Raw genomic sequence first — 23970 nt, forward strand, 5'->3', positions numbered from 1 at the left:
ATCACCGCATGTTACGGTGTCACCAATGTAAACAAACTAGACAGCAGTGTCATTTGTTGGACAGATTGGCTTTCTGATTTCAGCTTGTTACTTGTTCTGTTGCTCAGTCAGTTTGTTAGTTAGTCAGTTTGTTTGCTGTAAACTGTGAATGTATTAAACAACAATCAACTGATTGATTCGGTGGATCAGCATTGCAGCCGCATGGTATTTTTTGTGAAAAATATGACAAGGCAGTCATGCAACTTTACCATGGAAAATACTCAAATAAAGTATATCAGTTCTTTGTTCATGTGTGAAGGTGGGGATGATGAGTCTGAGATCCTTTGGTACTGTATATTAGTGTGGCATCTACAGTGACATGCTGCATCTGCTGCAACTGTTATGGATAAATGAGATCTGAGCCTCAAGGCAAAACTCTTTCTTGGTTAATCTGTTTCAACTCTTACCTATGGCCATGATTTGAATAGTGACTGAAATCGGTGAGCTCAGTTGAAATTGGTTTCCTCTGCTGGGTGTCCCGACTCTTAGGGACATAGTAAGGTGTTTGGCTATTAGGTGGGAGATTGGAGTAGAACCACTGCTCCTCAAATGAGCCAACAGAGTTAGCTCGGGCATCTAATTAGGCTGCTGGTCGATTCCCTGGGGAGGTGTTCCAATCACATCCAACTGGGAGGAGAACACTGGGGAAGACACGGAATAATGTTGTATGAATTACCTATCCCATTTGACTTAGGAACATCTTGAGCGGGGGGACAGGGGTAGAGACAGGAATCAGTGCCACTTTGTTGGGCATGCTGTCTCTGTGACCCAGAGCTAGATTAGCAATGGGAAATGGACATATGATGGATGGATGGATATACTCTGACACAAAAACAAATATAGCAGTATATTCTATATGTATATTAGCAGTAAGATGTTCTTATTGTCATCAATAATGAAACTTTTATTTTCAAAAAGATTGTTAAAAAACAAATTCATTGTCCACAAGCTAAAATAAGACACATTTCTCATGATAAATGCAAAATCTAAACACTATACAGCCATGGGATTTGGTTGAGTGACAGTTACACTATTTCCCAATGAAATGTGGTCCAATAAATTAACAAATTAGCCCCAAATTAGCCCAAAAGAACTCAGTTTCTCTGTGTTCCAAAAGCATTCAGTGAGGGACGTTTGCACATGTAACAGTGTTGCACGTGAGTGTAAATGATGGAAACATTTGGAAATGTGATACTTTGTTTAATCAGTACTGCTATTCTGGTTGAGTTTTGGAAATGTTGGACAACAAAGGGGTAGATTTACAAAGCATGACATAAATAACCATCCAGGATGCAAAAATCTGGGCAGCCGCATGTTTTCAATCTAGAGGAGGATTTACCATGATTATGTAAATAAGCACAGGCACAAAAGAATTATTTGAATGCACTGCCTCTATTTATGTCACCTCATGTGTCCATTATCCTGGCATCTTGTCTCTCCATGAACATGTGCAGGTCACGCAAAATTTGGTGATGTGAATTCAATTTCATTAAAAGCTCTCCCTGTCTCTCTCTCACTCTCTCTGTTTTTCTCTCTCTCTCATTTTATTTTACATCAGTGTGCGTCACAATGACACCTTTAATTAAGCGTCTCGGTTCAATAAGTCCTAATTTTATTTTTCATGTTTACTTTTTAATTTGATATGATTCCATTGGTTCTGCCATGTTGTTGTGACACCAAAGAAAATTGGACTCCCACTTCAAGTGCCATCGTGCTTTTTCAAGTAGATGAAAGTCAGAAGTAATCATAAGGGATTTCTTTTGTCCAATTAACTCCCAACACCCTTCAAACGACTACTCCTAAAAAATGTAAAACCGGGAAAAAATAGAAATGCTGATATTGCTAGACGGGCAAAACATTATGAATTGTTAAAGCCCAGCAAAATGCTTGGAAAATCTGGCCTGTAGAGCCAACTACGGAAAGAAAAATGAAACATATGCATATATTAATGAACTAAGCCAAGACATTTTAGTAAAATCTTGGCTTGGAGATGTGTGATTACTGCAAGGAAAGAGAAGACCATAGCACTGTTTCTCTGTCTACCCATACAGAGGGTGTCTTTGTCTGGATTTGAGATTAAGCAACTAAAACCATGAGCATGTGTCTGTCATACACAGTCAGATTCAAAATAGTAATTTAAGAAAGTCCACGGTTCTTGATTTGAGATTATTTAGGCCTATCCAAGGAAGGAAGTAATATAAAATAGTCTTCAAGATATGTGGGAGTGTTACTGTGTCTGGATGGTTAGCACTCCCAGTCACCTCACAGTAACAAGCAGCTGCACTGAGTCTGTGCCCGCTTATCTTTCTCTTTGTTGGTGTTTGTGTTTGTCTTTGTTGTAGTTTTCCTAGCTACACAACACACAAGCTAGCTTGCTAGTACAGTGACTTTGTAAAGTCAAGTCAACTTTATTTCTACAGCCCAATATCACATACAATACCTCAAACGGCTTCACAGACCCACAATATCAGGAAAATTCCTGGCCCTGCCCAAAGCTCTCCAGGAAGACGAGGTGAAACTCCAGGGAAAACCTCAATGTATAAAGACGAAAAAGGGCAATTCCAAGAGCGATTCCCCCTCCTGGGGTGTGCAATCGGAACTTCCAGTGGGATTATACAAAGGTGCAATGAACCATGCAAAGCAGTTTACACAAACATGCATTAGGAAATAACATGTAAGAGAGAGACAGAACGATATAAGCACAATATAATGTATTCCTTGTTGTGAATCCTGTCTCCTGGGGCAGCAGTTCATGCAGGTAGTTAGGGTAGCAGTCCAGGTACGCATGTAAGGCAGTGGTTCCCAAAGTGGGGGCTACTGCAGGGGGGGCGCAGCACGGGATCGGAATATGCAATATGCAATATGAATAAGTACCGCCTCAGGTAAATGAATGAGGCGATACTTTTTTGTCTCGCTCCAGGAGAATGAGCGTTCGTATTGTTTTATATCGTCTCCCCCCCACCCACCCCCCCATCCCCCACACCCCCACGTTACACCGATCAGCTGTCCCGTATTGTTTTATATCGCCCATGATAGTTTGCATTCAAATAATTTCCCTATACTAATAAAAAATACTTGATAAGATATGGACATTTTTTGCAGTTTACACACACCTCATCTGCACACACACAAACATTATTTCAGCCATGTAAGCAATCAGACAAGGAATGCTGCATTTCAGTCATCCAGAAATAATCAAACCTTTGAACGTCTGCAAGCCAGCATTACAGTGTAATGCACAAGAATAGTATCTTATTCTTAACACACACATGCTGTTCATAAACCATCACCTTTTTTAACCTTTACATGTAGGCAACCGTATGTGTGAGTGTTTTTGTACTGCAGTATCCTATTGAGGAAGAATCTGTGAGGAGTTTCACACACTCACAGATGGATGCAGACACAGTCGTGCATCTGTGTGTGGTTCATTTGACACAGCTCTGATCTGTGTATTCCAGCCTGTGCTCATGCCTCAGTGGTAAAGCCTGCTTTAATGAGCTGAGACAAACAGAATAAATGGTTCAGTGTTTCTACTCAACTCAGTGCTGCAGGTCAGACTATGAACAAGTTTAGTTTCCAGGAATGCGTGTAACACCCACAGCAAAGAAGAAAAAAGGTGCAAGTGCAGGTCCACATTTGACATTTCATTTTGATAATAACTATACTGGTTTGGAAAGCTGATATATTGCCTGTATGAAATGGGATTGACACAATGTCCGCAGCAATTCTGGCATAAGAAAAAAGCACATCTTGTTGAAATCTCTCTTTCTTTTAATCCCAAAAAGGACAGAAACCTGCAGGCCAGTGACATGAAAGTGGCGTCATGTAGCTTAAAGTGTCTTCTTTTATAAATGTTTGGCTTTGTAGAGTTACCAAACGTGGATAAGATTGAAAGTCCAGTGGCATGGACTACAAAGCGACATTAAGGGGCTAGCTAAGTACAGGCCCCTGCATGGGGAGAGGATGGATGTGGGCATTACATCCTACATGTCACCACCCTGCGGTGGTAATGGAGAATGAATGAATAAATGAATGAATGTCGCCCTCTCCCTGAATGTTTTATCAGCTCTTTTGGGGGTTCCAGTTTTCACATCTCTCTTTTTTTGTTTGCCCAGTCCAGACTAGAGTTCTTTAGCCCTGGTGAAAAATCCCTAATGCTTTCTGGCCAACCTGATAAGCAGGAAGAGGAAGAAAATTAGCCAGCAAAGTTTAATCACATGAAAGTCAAAGTCTTAGTCTTCTTAATATTTCTCGATCTAGATCAGAAGAAAAGTAGACACTGCCTTCCATGATTTACTCTAGTAATTCTTCACATGCTGCATCTGCTGCAACTGTCATGGATAAATGAGATCTGAGCCTCAAGGCAAAACTCTTTCTTGGTTAATCTGTTTCAACTCTTACCTATGGCCATGATTTGAATAGTGCCTGAAATCGGTGAGCTCAGTTGAAATTGGTTTCCTCTGCTGTGTGTCCCGACTTTTAGGGACATAGTAAGGTGTTTGGCTATTAGGTGGGAGATTGGAGTAGAACCACTGCTCCTCAAATGAGCCAACAGAGTTAGCTCGGGCATCTAATTAGGCTGCTGGTCGATTCCCTGGGGAGGTGTTCCAATCACATCCAACTGGGAGGAGAACACTGGGGAAGACACGGGAATAATGTTGTATGAATTACCTATCCCATTTGACTTAGGAACATCTTGAGCAGGGGGACAGGGGTAGAGACAGGAATCAGTGCCACTTTGTTGGGCATGCTGTCTCTGTGACCCAGAGCTAGATTAGCAATGGGAAATGGACATATGATGGATGGATGGATATACTCTGACACAAAAAACTAAATATAGCAGTATATTCTATATGTATATTAGCATCAAGATTTTCTTATTGTCTTATTGGGTGTGCAATCGGAACTTCCAGTGGGATTATACAAAGGTGCAATAAACCATGCAAAGCAGCTTACACAAACATGCATTAGGAAATAACATGTAAGAGAGAGACAGAACGATATAAGCACAATATAATGTATTCCTTGTTGTGAATCCTGTCTCCTGGGGCAGCAGTTCATGCAGGTAGTTAGGGTAGCAGTCCAGGTACGCATGTAAGGCAGTGGTTCCCAAAGTGGGGGCTACTGCAGGGGGGGCGCGGCGCGGGATCGGAATATGCAATATGCAATATGAATAAGTACCGCCTCAGGTAAATGAATGAGGCGATACTTCTTTGTCTCGCTCCAGGAGAATGAGCGTTCGTATTGTTTTATATCGTCTCCCCCCCACCCACCCCCCCATCCCCCACACCCCCACGTTACACCGATCAGCTGTCCCGTATTGTTTTATATCGCCCATGATAGTTTGCATTAAAATAATTTCCCTATACTAATAAAAAATACTTGATAAGATATGGACATTTTTTGCAGTTTACACACCCTTCTTAATATTTCTCGATCTAGATCAGAAGAAAAGTAGACACTGCCTTCCATGATTTACTCTAGTAATTCTTCACAAATTTTACTTTTACCAAGAAACTTATTATTAGTCCAAATGGGGAGATTCGGCTTAATAAATGTGTTCCATTTTGGGTGATCCGAATATTTCAAGTTGCTGACCCTGGCACCCTTTGAGGTCAGATGAGTGCAGTCCTTACGTTTACATGCACAGTCATCCTTGAATTTTAATCTAATTATGACAAAATGTTGAATATGTCCAACCTTTCACCCTCTCCTGCAGGGGTGGGAAACTGTATACGGCCTGTGAGGCCATTTGATCCGGCCCGTGAGACAATACATAAACACACACAAAAAAATCTACTTAAATATTTTAGATTTAAATACTTACTTTCCAGAGAGAAATTAATTCACCTTGGGATAAAACGGGCAGATGTCGGTTTTTCCAGGTCAAGATAAGAGTCATTGAACACAACAGACTGTCATCGCATGTCGTACCTGCCATCAGCGATTGAGTTTGTGGGGATGTGCTCGCTGTTATGAAAAAAAGTTAACCTCAAGCGTCATCACAGCTTGAAACATGCTAAACTGAAGGAACTGAAAGGACAAGCACACTTGGATAAAGTTGTGTGATTTGGCTTTCATGGTGGACATTACCAAGTACCTCTCAGAGCTGAATGCCAAGCTCCAAGGTCCTAACCAGCTTCTCAGCTCTCTTTTCTCAAATGTGAAATCATCTGAAGCTAAGCTCAAGCTGTGGCAAGTGCAACTGGAAAAGGGAATCACTGTACACTTTCCTACTCTGCAAGAACAAAAGCCAGCTGTGACATCTGAATTTGCTGATGAAAAACTCAGGCCTTTGGAGAGAGGTTCCAGGACTTGAAAAGCACCAAAAGGAGTTTCCATTTCTGGGGAGACATGCACTGAAGTCTGCATCACTGTTTGGGCTGTTTTGGACAACCTATCGCTTTGAGCAGTTGTTTTCAAAACTGACTCTTGCAAAGACTGGGCTCCGCTCAAGACTGACTGACCCAAACCTGGACAACCAGCTGTGAGTAGCCACCTGACATCAGACGCCTCACCAAGGAGAATCAGTTCGCCATCGCATTAAGTTTGTCTGATATAATAAAGGTTATAATAATTAAGAATAATAATTAAAGTTAATATTTTTCTTTATATATCACCTTTCACAATATGAAATGCTGCTAAAAAACATCAGTGAATATTAAACCAGCAGGAACAGATTCCTCAAAATGGAGAGCATTAAAAGATAAGAAACAATAACATGGATACATTTAAAATTGGCTAAAAACATGAAATAAACGCTCATGATCCTGATGTTATTTCAATTAAGTTAAAAGGCCATAAAAATACGCTGTGAACTGCATGTCTTAAATATTTCAACAGAAGTTTCGTGTTCAATAATTTAATATGGCCCCTGAGGGATTATGTAAAAATCAAAATGGCCCTTGATAGGAATAAGGTTCCCCACCCCTGCTCTACATCTTATCCGTGTGTGGGCCTGGTGGAGGCAGCATGCTAAGAAAAGTATTCCAGAATTTCCTCTGTCCAGCCTCGTACTTCCTCGCTTTCCAAGATCAGTTTCAAGGCCATTTGGGATAGGCAGTAAACTCCCTCCTGTGTTTTCTGGTTCTACACCATGGTCTCCAACCAGTTGGTCGTGCCTGGAATGCACCCTCAGGGCAGTGTACAGGAGGCAGGAATTACCTGAACTAGCACCATTTGATACAAAACAGCAGCTCAACTCTGGAAATGAATTTCTGACACTCCTTCCTGCAACCTCATTATTTCTGTTGATGCCCAGTGGTCATGATATAGATACGTGAGCAGTCATTTAGATGCATTTCCTCATCTGGCATCCTTCGTCTCAAAAGTTAATTTGCCAACGGGTCATGTATGTCATGTAGAGAAGGAATCCTATTAATTCCATTTCTTACTTCTCTCTGATATGTTTGTTTAAGTCCCTTCTATGTATGGTGTATTCTCTATTCAATTTAAAATCTTTTGTTTGTAGCACCCTTGCCGCCATCCTGACCCCCTCCTCAATTGTCTCTTTTCATGAGAAACGCAGCAGGTGGTTCTGGCTGAAATGGGCCACTTATTTTCTTGGTAGTTGATGACCTGAACAGAAACAGAGCCCCTAGCAGTGAGCAACAGAAAACAAGAGAGGCTCTCTGATTGTGATGATCAATAATTGTACTCCAGGCAGAGATACTCTGAGTGGTATAATCACAAGAAGTGGAGAGAGAAAAGCCTGTGTGTGGGATTAGAGTGGGTGGAGAGAAAACAAAAGATCTTGAGGCTTCAGATCCTTTTAGCTTTATAATGGCTTCATAATGTCAAAAAAGTTGAAATCAGAGGACTGCTTGGCCTAGCCGAGGTAAAGCATGTTGGTCCATAATAGGATACATATGCCTGAATGTTTTCGTTAAGACTGGTGTGTAAGTTGTAAGATCTTGTAAGGATAAGCCTTCCCAGGATTTTATTTGTGGTTTTGTACCAAAATCATAATTCCAAAGTTAAAGGTAAAAAGGTAGCAAACACACAGAACGTCATGGAAAAGTTGATTTATCTCAATTTCACCAGTTTTATCTGGTCATGCCTTCAGAGCACGGTCATGTCATTTATATTCAAGAGTTGGCAGGTGTTGATGGTAAAATGGTATGGTATGGTAAAACCAATACAATTTAACAGTCTTAACTGAGGTTATGGGTAATGTGTTATACACTCTGTTTCCACATTTTGGAACTGAGGAAGAAGAAGCATTTGAAACTAAAGTCATCGTTCATTCCAGCAGGTGTGATTGTGTTGAGTGGTGAAATCCACATACAGTACATACAGTACTTTTGGTAGATTGCCCCTCTGGCTGGAGGAGTCTAACACCCCTTTCTCCCCTGGTCGCTGTGGATGACCTCGGCTGTCCCGAAACGTGCAAACATCCCCTCTACCAGCGCATCAGCAACCGCCTGAGCCTCCTGGTCGGGCATAGCGTAAGCCTCTGGCCACTTTGTAAAATAGTCCATTGCGACCAGGACATAACGGATCCCCTTGTCTGTGCCGGGAAATGGGCCCAAAATGTGCGCTGGCACTCTTTCCATTGGTGCCCCCACCGCCTGCTGCTGAGGTCGGCAAGGCAGCAAAAGTCCTCAACGTCTCTCCTGAGTTGGCCCCAGTAGAAACTTTGCTGGATCCGACGACCGGTTTTAGACACTCCAAAATGTCCTGCTCCAACAGCTCCATGATATGCTTTTAACACGGTCTCTCTCAGGGCCCTGGGGACTACCACCTGCCACCTCTCCTCCACTGTAGACGGCTCTTTCCACGCTCTCTGGAGAACTCCATCTTTCACTCTTAGGGCCCCAAACTTTTCCCACAGTCCACTGGTGGCAGGCGAACATGCAGACACCTTGTTTCCATTGTGGCTTTTGTCCTGCCTCCACCCACCGCAGCACTGGTTGCAGATCAACATCCTGCTCCTGCTGTGCTCTCCATTGAGTTGAGTCATCCACCTGCACCTCCCTGCAGAACGGCCCACCTACACTATGCTTGAGGTCTCGTTCCTCTTCTGCGCGAGCTTTTCTTCTTTTGGACCATCACAACACCAGATGCCTATGGGGCTGACAGAGGGCTCAATGATGCCAGCCTTCAGCATCTCGTCGATCGTGCTGTCAGCGCCTGCCTGATGCGCCAGGGGGAAGCGGCGAGGATGCATCTTGATGGGCTGGGCATCAGTGGTGTCTATCTCGTGCTGCACCAGGTGAGTCAGACCCACTTCTTCCTCTGTCAGTGCAAAAATGTCCCTAAACTCCAGCAGCACTTGCCACAGCTCCTCCTGCTGGCTGGGATCCAGGATGACACAGCTGCGCGTCCACAGCTCCCTGACTGCTGCCAGCCTGGGGACAGGGGGCAGGGCAACAAGAGGGGAAGCTTGGGGTGAGGGGTCTGGCCTCCAATGTTCCTCTGCCGCTCTCGAAGTTGTCTGTTGTGGTCTTGGAGCCTGTGCAGGGTGCACTATTTCAACTGTGGGGCCCCCAGGAAAAGCCAACGTGCTCTTCCCCAGGTCTATCACACACTGTGCGGCCCGCAGGTAATCCAGACCCAATATGCAGGGGTCTTGCACTGGTGCGACCCACACCTTACAGTCCACTGATAGTCCCCCCACCTGCATAGTCACTACCCCTATTCCAAGCATGGGGGCTAGCTCACCAGTCACTGTTCTCAGCTTCACTACAGTCTGTTCCAACTGTGACCCCGCTGGCACAACGTCGGGTCTCATCAGTGTTGCGGTGGGGGCGTGCCAACTGTGTCTGTACCAGGTTATGGCCCGGATGAACTGGTCTCTTGCTAGCTCGCTCCACCCTCAGCGGGCATGTGCTCTCCTTGTTAGGGTCTCAATGTCACTAGCTAGCACACAAAGCGGCCCGTTGTTGCAGCTTTGCCTGCTTGCCAGATCACCAGGCTGGTCACACTGTCCAAAACGCCGCCGTAGAGCCCCGACCAATGCCCCATAGTCACTTCTTTCAGCAGGGCTAAGCACCAACAGGTATGTTAAGGCATCATCTGTAAGGCACAGGGCCAGATGGAGTGCTTTGGTATCCTCTGACCAGGCTGCGCGAACAGTTCAAACTGTACATGAAATGCCTCCCAGTCCGCCTTACCGGAGTACCCTGGTGTTTTTACATGGGACTGACGAGCTCTGTGCTCCGCAGTACGTTCAAAGTCACTCTCACGCCTCGCTGTGCAGCGTACTCACTGTCCATAACTTCCTCCTTGACTTTCAGGCGAGCACCGGTCATGCCCTGCTGTGCTTTTATGGTAGCTGTTGGCTGCTGTGTACAATTAGTTGTTTGTGCTAGCCGATGCTAGCGGAGAGCAGAGAAACTCCATAGTTTTTACTTCTGACACCAATGTAGCATCCGCAGGACGACAAAAGGATAGACGAGGGTCAACAGTAGGATGTCGTGTTTATTGAACTAATAACACAAGTTACTGTCGGCAATAACCGCGCCAAAACTCACTCTTAATACCGACAACCCTCACCAGCCAACTCTCGGAACCTCCGCAGCCTCACTCACTCCCAGGCACACACACACACACACACACATCCCCGCCCGAATGCCACTCACATGCATGACACATTCACTGTAGATGCACATCATAGGAAAACATAGAACATCCGAACACAGTGTCTTGCATCCAACACAAACATAACAGCAAGGTCGCTTCAATATTCTTGGAACATTATTTGGGGTGGTCTCAGCAGTAGGAACACAAATGAAAGTTACTGGAGTGGGAAAACATTGTCTGGGAAACTTAATCAGCTCCAATGACCGGACTGTTAAATAAAGAAAAAGTGGTGAATGAAAAGAGGACCATTGCTGCACACCGGAGGAACATCAGTGCCACTGATCGGGGCAAATCCACTCAGGAGCTCTCCCAATTTTACCAGCACTTGGCATAGTTATGTCAAGGCAAGTTTATTTGCATAGCCAAATATCACATACAATGTCTCAAAGGGCTTTACAGACCCACAACATCAGGAAAATTCCCGACCCATCCCAAAGCTCTCAAGGAAGACGAGGAAAAACTCCTGAGAAAACCTAAATGGATAAGGAAAAAAGAAAGAAACTTCGGGAGAGGCAATTCCCTCTCCACGAATGGCTGGGTATTTCCCCCCCAAAGTCGAAGACAATTGCCTACATCAGAATCAGGTAAAGTCATTTATATGATATGTTGTGTGGGGACACTACACTGCTAAAAAAAAATCATCACAGTAAAACACCACATCAGTTAAACTTCAGGGATATCAATCTGTCCAGAGTAAACTATAAAACAGATGTAAAGTTTTGCTAACACACTTTGTCAATGCAGAAACCCAAATATCAATGTGTTAAAACACTCTGGAAGCCTCTTTGCTGGTCGCATTAAATAAATCTCTATTTTCTTGTCCCCCACTCTGCCAATTGGGCCTGCTGGCTTAGCTGGCTTCAAACACAGGGTGCAATGAAGCCATACTACAGTAGAATTTGTTTTAAAAAAACTTACACACTGTCATTTTGTCATTCCCAAAGGCGTGTAACTGAACAACTATTTGTAATGTAATTAGCTTTCACAAGATTCATGTCTAAAAGGGGTTCCCTATGGCCTCCACTTGCACGGTGAATTAATGTACCGTTTGTTTCTGAATATGTTATTTGGATAATAGTAAAAAAACTGTTGATGCAAGGTATAAATGCAGAGGACTCAATTCAGAATTTGCATCTAAAGTGCACAGCATAAGTGGGACTACTTAAGTCAATGAATCAGTGGGGAAATTGAATTGCATTCAGAGTTGAGCTGTGCAGGTGTTTGCCAATGTGTCTCCTTCTGCAGACTGGACAGTAGGAAAGGTGGACAGATGTACACTTTGAAACACATTTAACATTAGGATGGCCACACCAGGATTAGTATAAACTACATACAGGTAAAATATGTTGGCCTTTTGTGAGATGAATATTAGTTGTGATCACGTCAATTTGAGAACTCCATTAAGCATCTAAATTGATCCCTTATGAGTGGGATGTAAATATATTAATGAGTATCTGCATCTAGAACATAAGTGACAGTCCACCCAAAAATTGCTCTTCTTTAGAAAGGATGAAGAACACCTCTGCTCATGCAATGTAGAAATTCAAGCCCCTGTCATTGGAGACACCTAAATCAGCAACCTGGCAGCCTGAACTACTGACACACTAACCCTGCAGTTAGAATTCTGTCTCTGTGATGTGTTTTACCGTGAAAAGTCAATATGTCGATGGCGATACTGCAATAACTACACAACCGCGGACAGTCTGGTATAGGGTTTAACACTGCAATGTGGCAGCAGTTCTGGGCTCTGTTTTGGTGAGAATCTTATAGCTAGATTCCTTCTGAAAAGCCCTAAGTGTCTACAGCTGCCTGAAAGATAAATTTCATGCCCAGTTTGACAGCAGGAAGTGTCTTTGGTCAGAGTGTTTGTGTTAAAGCCTCGCAATAGTTTTAGCCTACAGTCAGGCCTCTTTAATGCCACATGTAGCATGCACACTCACATGCACGTTCTTTTTACCCACTCAGACACACAGACACATCTGTACACTGCCACACACACATTTATGTATACATACACACATATTGGCTGTTTCTATACAGCACAGGTTTGCAGTCTTCTCATTGTAATTCATCACAATGGGCGGCAGTAGCTCAGTGGGTAGGGCTTTCGCTTGGGAACCGGAGGGTCGCTGGTTTGAGTCCCTAGCCGAGGTGCCCCTGAGCAAGTCACCAAACCCTCAATTGCTCCCCCCTCTGTAATGGGTGGTAATGTAATGTAAGTCGCTTTGGATAAAAGCGTCTGCTTGAAATGTAATGTAATTTGAAGCTAGACTATACAAATGAGACCCCCGAATGTGTCTCATCCTCTGAGAATCACTGTGTTTGCTTAATGGTAATGACCCATGTATATTTGTTGTATCTCAATGCCTGTACCAATTTGCTTTAGACTGCTCATTAGTTTCCATGTCAGGTTTATGTTTTATTCTGCTTCTTCTAAGGTTTTTGTCAGCTTAGAATTGCTTGAATATATTAGCTGAAGTTATGTATCAGTTTTGTGTTTATTCAGTATTAAGTCGGAAATGCACTATGTACATTTGCACTATATGCATTTGTTAATGTGGAATTGCCAGTTTAAAAAGCTTACAAATAAATGCTGATTTAAGCAAAATTAACTCATGACATAGATGTGCACTTATCATGTCATTATAGTGTTATCAGTTAAGGTAGGGGTGTCCAAACTCCGGCCCGTGGTCCATTTTTAATTGGCCTGCAGCAAATTCTTAAAATATAATGGAATATGGCCCACACATCTTAGTTTGACCTCTAGTTGAAGCTACTGTTACTACTGGTGACCAAAACTGACAGAACCAAAGAAATGCAACATAGCACGTGAGTGCAGGAAATTTCAGACACGGTGGGAAAGTGAATATTTTTTCATAGAAGTCAATGCCACCATCACATGCCAGACACCTCACGGTGTGTGTGAGCTGAGAGCGGAGGTGAGGCTGTTTAAATACTTTGTATCACCCACCAAGAAGCCCTCTGTGCCAGCTTGGCGATGTGATGAACACTGTTGTGAAAACTGTCAACATAATTCGAGCACAAGGGCTCTACCACAGAGAATTTCAATGTCACGCACTTCCCCTAAAATCAAATTTGCCTTTCCAAAGGCCAAGCATTCTGCTGAAACCCAAACATCTGTCATGACAGAATTTTGTCAGCAATTCCAAGACTTTTGAGAAGTGACGCTGTTCTCGACTCCCTTCCTGATGGATCCAGAAGTGGAAGTTAGTCTGCAATTGCAACCTATAGAATTGCAGTGTGATAATTCTCTGCAGAATCAACATCAGCTTCTCTCCCTACCCGATTTCAACTGAGCTTGGAAAGGACAAGTTTCTTCGCTTGAGGCGCCATGCAAAAAGAATGATGAGATGTTCGGCTGAGCAAACATTTTCGATGTTAACTCTAAACGAAAATAGATTGACAACCGCAATGACCGACAGCCATCTCTGTGACGTCCTTCGCATCTCAACCACCAAACTTACTCCTGCCCTGCCAGCCATCCTTAAGTCCAAAGCGCAGCATCACTGCTCCCACTGAGTGGAATGCTTGAAATAGTCCCATCCCCTCTTTCCCTTATTTATAGAGGGCTGGCTGTGAGGGATCACTATCCTGACTAGGAAGCAATCTGAGGCTGCTGTTATGAGAATGTGCTGCCAACCATTTTCAAAACAAAATAAATGAATGCATTAATGGAAAGTTGTGATGTAAGCTTTTTCTTCTTTAACTACATTTTAATTATTTTGCTAACTTTAATACACTCCGCCTCTAGTTAGTGGTCATATATCCCCCTGGATTATAGTTTGAACCAGCGTGGTTCACGTTTCGAAAATTCCAAACAGTATCAAAAGTCTTAAATCGTGTTTATACACGAAGGCCTTTGATAGGTGTCTCTGTTTCTTTTGTATTTGGTTTGGTTTGGTTTGGACTGGTGAAGAACTTTGACACTTGTAATTGAATATTTTATTAATAGACCCAAGTGCTATATGTTCCTAAACAATGTTCCCTCTAAGCTGCGCGCCTGCGCAATCGCGCACTGCTCGCACATTCTCAGCGCACAAGAAAATATCAATATAAACTGTAAATTAATTAGACCAATAACCTTTTTTTCTGTACCATTTTGCAATGTAACTCAGTGAGTGACAGGTGTCCAGCCAATGATACGATATGGTTCACTTACGCTACGTGACGATCGCGGACAGCACTCCCCCCCCCCCCCCCCCCCCCCGGACAGCACCCCCCCATATGATGTTGCTCACAGTGGTCCTCAGTGTGCTCAGGGAGCTTGTGTGTATGCCCAGATACATGAAAAATTTGAGGGAACATTGGTCCTAAATATGCCAATAGGCTCGACTAACTAAGCACTTTGGTTCATTAGGGATAGTTTTTAACTTTCCTACCTAGCTTCTGGCCACTCAGCTTCTTGGTTTGTCTGTCGACACCCATCATTGCAATTTCTGAAAGAGGAATAAATATTACTATTACTGTCTGATTGATTGATTAATTGCAATATTTCAATGCAGTGGCAGCACCTTGTGTCACACTGTCAAAGAGATACCCAAATCATCATCGTCACACACACAGTAATAAACTTCAAAGTCAGAGCAGGATACACTTGCAAAGTGACTTTTTAGCTACAAGTCAAAAGTCAGGATAACACATACAAACATATGCTTGCACGTGTGTATAATGATCTACAGTTGCTTGTGATCATGGCTGATTACTGATGTGACTTTCGATTGGACCATAACATAGATACAGCTTGCACAAATTGTGATCAGTGATTCCCAGACTTTTTCTGCAGGGCCCCCCTATTATAGATCAGAATGTTTTTGCGCCCCCCCATACGTCTCGCTCTTCACCCAATCAGACCTGCTGATCGGTCTGACTGGGGCGTGGGGGGACTCATTCATTTACCTGAGGCGGTACTTATTCATATTGCTCCTTTTCCAATCCCGCGCCCCCCCTGCAATAGCTCTGCACCCCCCCACTTTGGAAACCACTGCTCTACATAATTTATCATCCTATAATTTAAAAAAGCCCATTTAAAACTGTCTTCCACAGAATGTGTTTTAAACATTTTATTCTGAGATTACGGCCGTTTTGGCAGGACACTGGACTTTGACCCTTTTTTTGCTTATTACTAGTGGCTCATTTTTATGATGTAAACATGTTTGCATGGTGACTTGACCCAATTATTTGACCCAATAAAGTTTCTATACTGCTTAATATGTTTTTTAGTAAGCATGCATTGGGTAACGCTGAGAAATAATTTTCCATCAGATGGCTGTTATGATGATTTGTCCAAGTAAATTATCCTTCCGCATTTTAACAGCTTGGAAACCAACTAGCTGCAGGTGGTACCGAGGCAGCTATTGATTGTGATTTTGCAGTTCATGATCCAGGGATGAAAGTTTGTTGAGGTGTCGGTCCACCTTAAGTGAAGGATCATTGGCATAATGGTATTTTAACTTTTTTGATTTGTACAGTATATAGTATATAGTTATTGAAATGTTCTTGAAACAACAGTTATTGTATAACCTAGAATTCTTAATAGAAATGCTCTTAAACCAGCGCAGTAAAACTTTATGAAATTATAAAATGCAGATCTAAAATCTTCAGAATGTCAAATGAAAAAGATTTTGCTGGCATGTAAACACAAAAGAATATAACATACGTATGAGTGTATTTCCGTTAAAATATTAATGACTATTCCAGCTGCCAGGACACTGTACCTGCAGTGCAGTGTATTATCTTTTCACCATTTGCTTCTGTTGGATCTCTCTTAAAATTGTTTAGATAAGTCCATTCAATCAAACAGTTGTGTACACTTTTATGTTTTCTTATCTCTTTTTTTTCCAGGTATTCTGTCCTTCACAACGGGAGCCACGCAGAGCAAGAAAAAAAATCCCTGCACATCGTCACAGAGTCCCACGAGTCCTGCTTGTGACCAACGGCGACTCATCTGTCGCATCTCCAATACCAGACGCAGTGCTTCAATCAAACACAGAATCTACAAATATGCCATCATAAACTGGACCTGCTGTGGTCTCCCAAACCAGAACCTTTTTAGAATTTCACAGGATCCGACAATACTGGCCTCGAAGCTCAATCTGTGGTCTTAAAAAGGGCAAGGACCTACTGGATCAGAATAAAACTACCATGCAAATTCTCCTCTTTGGAGATGCACACAGACTGAGCTGGTCTAGTTCAACCGTCCCAGATTGTGCCTGTGACTATGTTGGGCTTGTCAGCCCCTCAGATGTTCAGAGTCACGGGTCAGTCTGTGTGAAGTGCAGGTTGTCTCGTGGAGAACTTGCAGGTTTGACTGACCAAATAGATGAATGAGCTAATGGTAATGGCTTAAGTTTGACAGCACGAGATGTGAGTACAGAGAACACTGGTTATAGAAGTGAATAATGTTGCCAAAGCTATTTCATATTAACATACTGTCTCTGATAAGTAATTGTAATTGTCCCTATTTTCTGATATATTGTCACAAAATCAGAATGATAGATTTATTATAGAAAGGTGTTCCTTGTAAAATCCAGGTTATCCTAAATGTGGCCAAACCTAGGTTGATTTTGTGATAAAACCTCAAATGCTGAAAGAAAATGGTGATCACAACGCTGCTTAAGTCCTTAACCCAAACTAGTGAAGTGCATTATTGAGGTGGAGGCTTCAGTATGATGAAGGATCACAACTCATAAAGGCTGTTAGTGAATGATTCAACAAGAACTACGATGATGTTGGAGCAATATGTGCATTACTGTGTTCTGCCACTTGACTGTCACTATGTATGCCTTCACAAACGTGAATTTGTTTGCACTGCATCTGTGTGCGTGCACGCGTGCGTGCTTGCGTGTGTGTGCTTCAACCAATCCTTTTATAGACCAAAAATGTTTTGAGTCAATGAGCCTATGTCTTTGTGTTATTAAGGACCCAAGTTGTGTTGCTCCCACTTCGTCCTGACCAGGCCATTTATTCCACTGAATCAACATGTCATGGTTGTAAAGTCAAACATGTTCCAGAACTTATTTGATTTGGTTTACATTAACTAGTGGACAAGCTTGTCCTGACAAGCTAGCTGAACACTACAGCTGGATGGTTGATTCTATCCATATCCATGTAAACATTGTCCTTTATTAATTACAGCATAGTTGATTTCCTTCAATATTTCCTCAGAGGCTTTCTACGTCATGTCCCCTTATGCATTGGTTCTCAATATTGTTCCTGGAGACAGCATATTTACCTCTATGTGCCAAGTCTAGAAATGTCTCCTCCTAACATTTTTCCTACCCCCACCTGTTTCCTCACAACTGTAGGATATGGGCAAAAACAAACTGGCCTCCAATTGCCATCAATAGATCCATGCATGAACTCTCACACACAAGAAGCTTGCCAAAAAAATCTAGTATAGAATTAGTTTTCTTTCCATATTGGGATATTGTAACCAATTTATGAATAGGCAAACGTTGCTATAGGTCACCAGCTGCTCACATGACTGACTGTCCATGGACGTCTTTGTTCACACGACACCCCTCAGAGACGTAGTGACATGTCACATACAGGGATTCTGTGCAGAGCTTTGCTATTGCATATATCTGCCGTTGCTACAGTAGTACATACAGGACTGTGTACACTGTCTGTGACCATGTCCGTGTCTGTGCCCACATCTGTTTTAGAGGATACATCAGCCTTCAAAACCTCACTACTGTCAGTAATCTGTCGGCCATTTTTTCAGAGGAGGTAAGGGGGGACCCTAACCCAATTTGACGTTTTTTGGATGGGCCATAAGCAACACAAAATTGGCCGGTCTACTTTTATTAAACTATAAGGGGTTACCATCCTGTCCTCACTGAACCTCAGTTCTGCATTCATTTACTTCAACTTTGCTTCCAGATTCCTTAAAGCAGTGGTCTCCAACAGGTCTCTCTCGAGCTACCGGTAGCTTGCCACCCGAATAGCTTCTAAATAGCTCGCAAAAGGTTCAAAGAATACATACATTTGACAACACATCGTCACTTGGTAAAGCTGTTAAAATTTCTATCCAATCAAATTCACAGACATCCCACCCCCTTTTGTCACAAAACGATTATAAGCCAATCAGCTGTCAGTCCAACAAATGACCCTGCTGTCATGTTTGGTTACGTGACGCCGTTACATTCGGCTAGCAAGCGCATGCCGGATTTGACGATGACCACCCCGAAAATAGCCCCGATTAAAGGCAGCAAATACTATTTTCATGAGGAATTCAAAAAATTTACGAATGTAAATGACAAGTGTGTGCGTGCTTCATTTGCGGTGCGAACGCATCTGTAGAGTGCCACTTCAACAGAGTCCACAGCAACGTTTCACAGGACTTTCCGGCTGCTAGCAGGGCGTGATGTGTCATTCCTGAACGAGCCGGCTCAAAGACTGGCTCTTTTAGGTAAAAAATGGGAGTGTGAGCTTGACACACTGAAAATGTATACAGAAAAATGTGGATAAATGTTACCAATAATGCAAAACATAAGTAGCTCTCAGACACTTTTATTTTGTCAAAGTAGCTCTCAGAGACAAAAAGGTTGAAGACCACTGCCTTAAAGCAACTTGCATACCAAGGGAAAACAACTGGTCATAGGACAGGCTGAACACCATTTAGACAAAAATGAGGGACAAAACAGATTATATGCCTTCTAGAAAATTTATTCAGTTTTGGCTTTGGTAGTTGGTTTTGTTCTGCTCAGTTTTCCAAATCAGACAACTGAACAAAATTGCATGCCCTTTTCACACTGGCTGCATTGGACATGGTAACTGGTTAGAGAGTTCACACTGCACGCTGCCATGCCACAGTGAAACAACACAGAGTAACGTTATTCTAAAATCTGAGAGGCCGGTTTCTTGCGTATTCCGCTTGCAGCAGGCAAAATAATTTTGCTTTTGGTGAAACATAGTGTTGATGAACACATTTTAAAGTAGCAAAAAGTAGGAAAGTAGTTTTCTAATGCATGCTGTGATTCACAACTGGATGGAAAATAAAGCCAATAACAACCCAAAAATAATTTAGCGTGGAAGTTTGAACTGTATGTGCAGCACCGGGTATCTGTACTTCCCTGTGTGAAGCTAAATGCTCTACAGCTGTAGCAGTCACAAAGAGCGGTAGCAGTCACAAAGAGCGGTAGCAGTCATAAAGAGCGCTGCCTGTGTGAAGTGGGTATTTCCCCTCTACTCATAATCCCCATAAGTATACTGCAGCAATTTTCTGAAATTGTTTGTTCTCAATTCATACCAGTCGTGTCTTGGTGCTTTTGGCTTGAGGCTTCTTTTTCTTTTTCTTTTTTAGCACAATGACTTATTCCACAATAATCTTTTGTTTGTTTGCTGTTCTTTTGTTTTCCATAAAGGGATACTTTCAAACTGTGACCATCCCCACAGCACAGGCACTTTGTTGAGATTACAAATGTGTAAACTTTTGTAATACCATGTCCATTACTAAACGAATGTGATATTTTGTGGTTTATGGGCATATAATTCCTGAAGATGTTCATTTCACATTCAGAAACTACCTGTGGATGTTATTTTGAGGTTCACTGCATTTTATATATTATTTTTTCTTTTTGTTTGAGTTGATTTATTGTCCAAAGCATTAGCTGTTCAAAAATTATGGTTATATTGATGATATTTGTTTTGGGTGTGAAGAATATATACAAGGACTGATAACAATGATATGGAAAAAAAATGTCCAATTTAAATTTTTAACGTAGTTTTTGGTTGAATATCTGTGTTGAAAGTGAGAGGGGCACTATGCAAAAATCTGAAGCAGTATTACGTTTTTTAAGTAAAATATAATTTTAACCTCAAGGAACTAAAACTGTAGTATTTTTAATAATATATTGTTAAAATCAGAGTTTGAAGTACACAGTACCAACAGTCTTTTTTACACTTGGAGCTTTTCCTGTGTTCCAGTACGTCATTAGCCAGTGGGAGTCTTTCGACCTAACTTGAAGCCTTCCCTCCAGAATGTACACTGACTAGTGTTTAGTTTAGTTCATTGTTTAGTTTAGACTTTACACAACTGCTGTACATATGAACTGCATACCGTGCCTATAAAATGTAGTCACCCCTTGGATGTTTTCCCCTTTTATTGCTTTTATAAAAGAAATCATAGTCAATATAATTTGGCTTTAAAATTAGAAAAAAAATATATATGAAAATGGATTATTTCAAAGTGATGTCAGTTAATTAAAAATATATATTGTAACATAAATGATTGCACAAGTATTCACCTTCTTCAAGTAAGTATTTAGTAGATGCATCTTTGGCTGCAATCACAGCACTGAGTCTGTGTGGCTAGGTCTTAATCAGGCTTGCACATCTGGACACTACAATTTTTCTCCATTCTTCCTTGCAGAACAGCTCCATCAGGTTGCTTGGGGATCGGGCATGGACAGCTCTTTTCAAGTCCAGCCACAAATTGTTGATTGGATTGAGGTCTGGGCCACTCCAGAACATTCTGATGGTTATCTTTTAACCATTTATGTTTAGCTTTTGCTGTATGCTTTGGGTCTTTGTCTTGCTGGAACATAAATCTTCTCCCAAGTTGTAGCTCTCTTGCAGAATGAGTCAGATTGTCCTCCAGGATTTCATCAAATTTAGCTGCATTAATTTTCCCCTCTACCTTTACAAGCCTTCCAGGGCCTGCTGCTGAGAAGCATCCCCACGGCATGATGAGGCCACCAACATGCTTCACGCTGGGGATGGTGTGTTTGTGGTGATGTGCAGTGTCTGGTGTTCGCCAAACATAGTGACTAGTCTGATGACCAAAAAGCTAGATTTTTGTCTCATCAGATCAAATAACCTTCTTCCAATTGACCTTGGAGTCTCCCACATGCCTTTGGGCGAACTCCAGTTCGAGATGTTTCAACAATGGCTTTCTCTTTGCCACTCTCCCACACAGCATCGACTGGTGAAGGACCCGGGCAGCAGTTGTTGTATGCACAGTCTCTCCAATCTCAGCCACTGAAGCTTTTAACTCCATCAGAGTTGTAGTAGGTGTCTTGGTGGCCTCCTTCACCAGTCTCCTTCTTGCCCAGTTACTCAGTTTGCAAGGACGGCCAGCTCTAGGCGAGTTGTGCCATACTCCTTCCATTTCTTGTTGATGGATTCAACTGAACTCCGGGGGATGTGCAGTGAGTTGGATATTTTTTCTTAGCCATCCCCTGACTTACAATTTTCAATAATAGTTGCTCAAAGTGTTCTTTTGTCTTCATCGTGTAATTGTAGCAGGAATACTGATGAACCAGTGACTGGACCTTCCAGACTGTTTATACTGCAATCCCTTGAGACACATTAACTTCATTTAGGTGATCTCCATTGCAGTACTTTTGACACGACTAGCATTAATTAGCTGGACCACAGTTGAATCACTTTAAAGGGGGTGAATACTTATGCAATCATTTATTTTACATTATTATTATTATTTTAAATCCGTTTTCACTTCAACATTAAAAACATTGTATTTTCTTCATTCTTGATAAAAAAGCCAAATGATAGTGACCATGATTTCATTTCTAAAAGCAATGAAAGTGGAAATCATCCAAGGGGTTAATACTTTTTATAGGCACTGTACTTGTGTTATATAGCTGAGCTACATTTCTTAGCGTGTGCTGTATTGCCTGCCCTAGAGCAGCTTGTGGCTCCAAATGTTTAGCAAACACAGTCTGAGACAGGAAATGGCACTTCAAACCTGTCAAAGCAGTGCAAGTTTGAATCATAAATTATTTACAATGATTCAAATTACAGTATGTCCATCATAAAATGTTTCAACATGTTTGCAGTTCTTTCCATCTCTGTGACAAAAAGTCAAATCTTGGATTCCCAATTTTGAATCAGAATTTAGTGCAGAACATTAACCTACCTTTGGAGTTGCGTGAGGTTCATTCCAGAGGCATTAACATACAGTGGAACTGGGTGGACTTCTGCATTAATTCCTTACCAAATATGGTCTGATATTCACCAAAGCCACAATAATAGACAAACACACTGCTTGAATTAACAACACAAACTATTGATGATTTTTGTGAGCATATTGTAATTTTTGACTTCCCAGGCTGGTTAGAGTATGTGGATCTTGTATTTAATCATTTTCGGCAGCATTAACAGCCACCAATGTTTTTTTTTTTTGCAGCTGCTGATCAAACCTGCAAAGCAGTGAGGAGGGAGGAATAGTAGACTATTCCATCCAAGAAATCTGCTTCAGTTCATCAACATTTCCCTGTAATTCTTACATACACACCATCATCTCGCTCTCTCTCTCTCTCTTTCTCTCTCTAGTCCGTTCGACAAAACAAATTCCTCTTTTTGGAAAGCATTTTCTTGCTATTGTTCCATTTTTAAGCATGCAACTTCTATTAAACTTCAGTTGGTTGACCTCTTCTCTGACATAATCCTCTAAAATGTAGTTTTACAATTTGGAACTCGTTCATTCTTTCGTTAAAAATTTCTATAAGAAAGTCATCTTTGCAAGGCACGTAAAGAACATTTTCCCCTGCAGAAATGCATTTGTATTATGGGGATTGGTTTACTTTATTTTGTCTTATACACACCATTGTTCACTGTGTGTACAGTATAACCCAGGCCATCCATTCAGAATATCTGGTTATCTGGATCTAGGTCATAGAGGGTAGAATGCCTAGCAAAATATCCTAGATGTCCCTCTCTCCAGCCTTGCCCTCCAGCACAACCTGGGGATCTCAAGACGTTCCCAGGACATGCATATAATCCCTCCAGCCCCATAGTCTCCCCCCAGATGGACATGTCTGGAACACTTCTCTCCACAGGACCGCATCCAAGAGGAATCCAGATTCTATGCCTGTGTCACCTCGGCTGGCTTATTTTGTCATAAAAAAGGAGAAGCAGTTCTGCTCCCTCATGTCTTCCTTCCCAGCCCTGGACCCCTCTGAACCCTCAACCCTCTGAAAATCGATTTTGTGTATGCAGTATTGACATTCCCATTAGTGTGGGCAGACTGTGTTTCTTCCATTTGTGACACACATTTGATGAGTAGTTGATGCATTCATGCAGGTCATCCCAATGGGTTTTTCATGGTTTTGTAATGTGTATAAGGTGAAGCTGGCAGATTATCTTGTCATGTGGTTGACTTAAGAAGCCATCATGCTCTTGTTCTATTCAAACAAAAACAGTGTGACGGCACTGGCAGTGTGATGGCATAAACATCCAAGGACAAAGATTCGGAATATAAACTAAATAATCTGCAGAGACATTGGGAGGTTGTGGAGTCAGCTGTCTTAGAAGCAATCACCTTGATGTTTCAACATCTTTAAAAACTACTTTTTCTTTGTGGTT

General features: G+C 42.1%; 1 protein-coding gene across 1 annotated transcript in view; it reads left to right on the plus strand.

Moving 5' to 3' along the window:
* htr4 (5-hydroxytryptamine receptor 4) overlaps positions 1-17681 on the plus strand; it is a 62630-nt gene extending 44949 nt beyond the window's left edge. The window contains exon 6 of the mRNA XM_076149250.1: positions 16486-17681. Coding sequence (XP_076005365.1) covers positions 16486-16573 — 88 coding nt within the window. The 3' untranslated portion in view covers positions 16574-17681. The remainder of the gene's footprint in view (positions 1-16485) is intronic.
* Positions 17682-23970: the final 6289 nt, after the last annotated feature.

This window comes from Genypterus blacodes, unplaced genomic scaffold (assembly GCF_046128005.1).
Source record: "Genypterus blacodes isolate CSIRO-AG114 ecotype Tasmania unplaced genomic scaffold, CSIRO-AGI_Gbla_v1 ptg000044l_1, whole genome shotgun sequence".
NCBI classification, from domain to species: domain Eukaryota; kingdom Metazoa; phylum Chordata; class Actinopteri; order Ophidiiformes; family Ophidiidae; genus Genypterus; species Genypterus blacodes.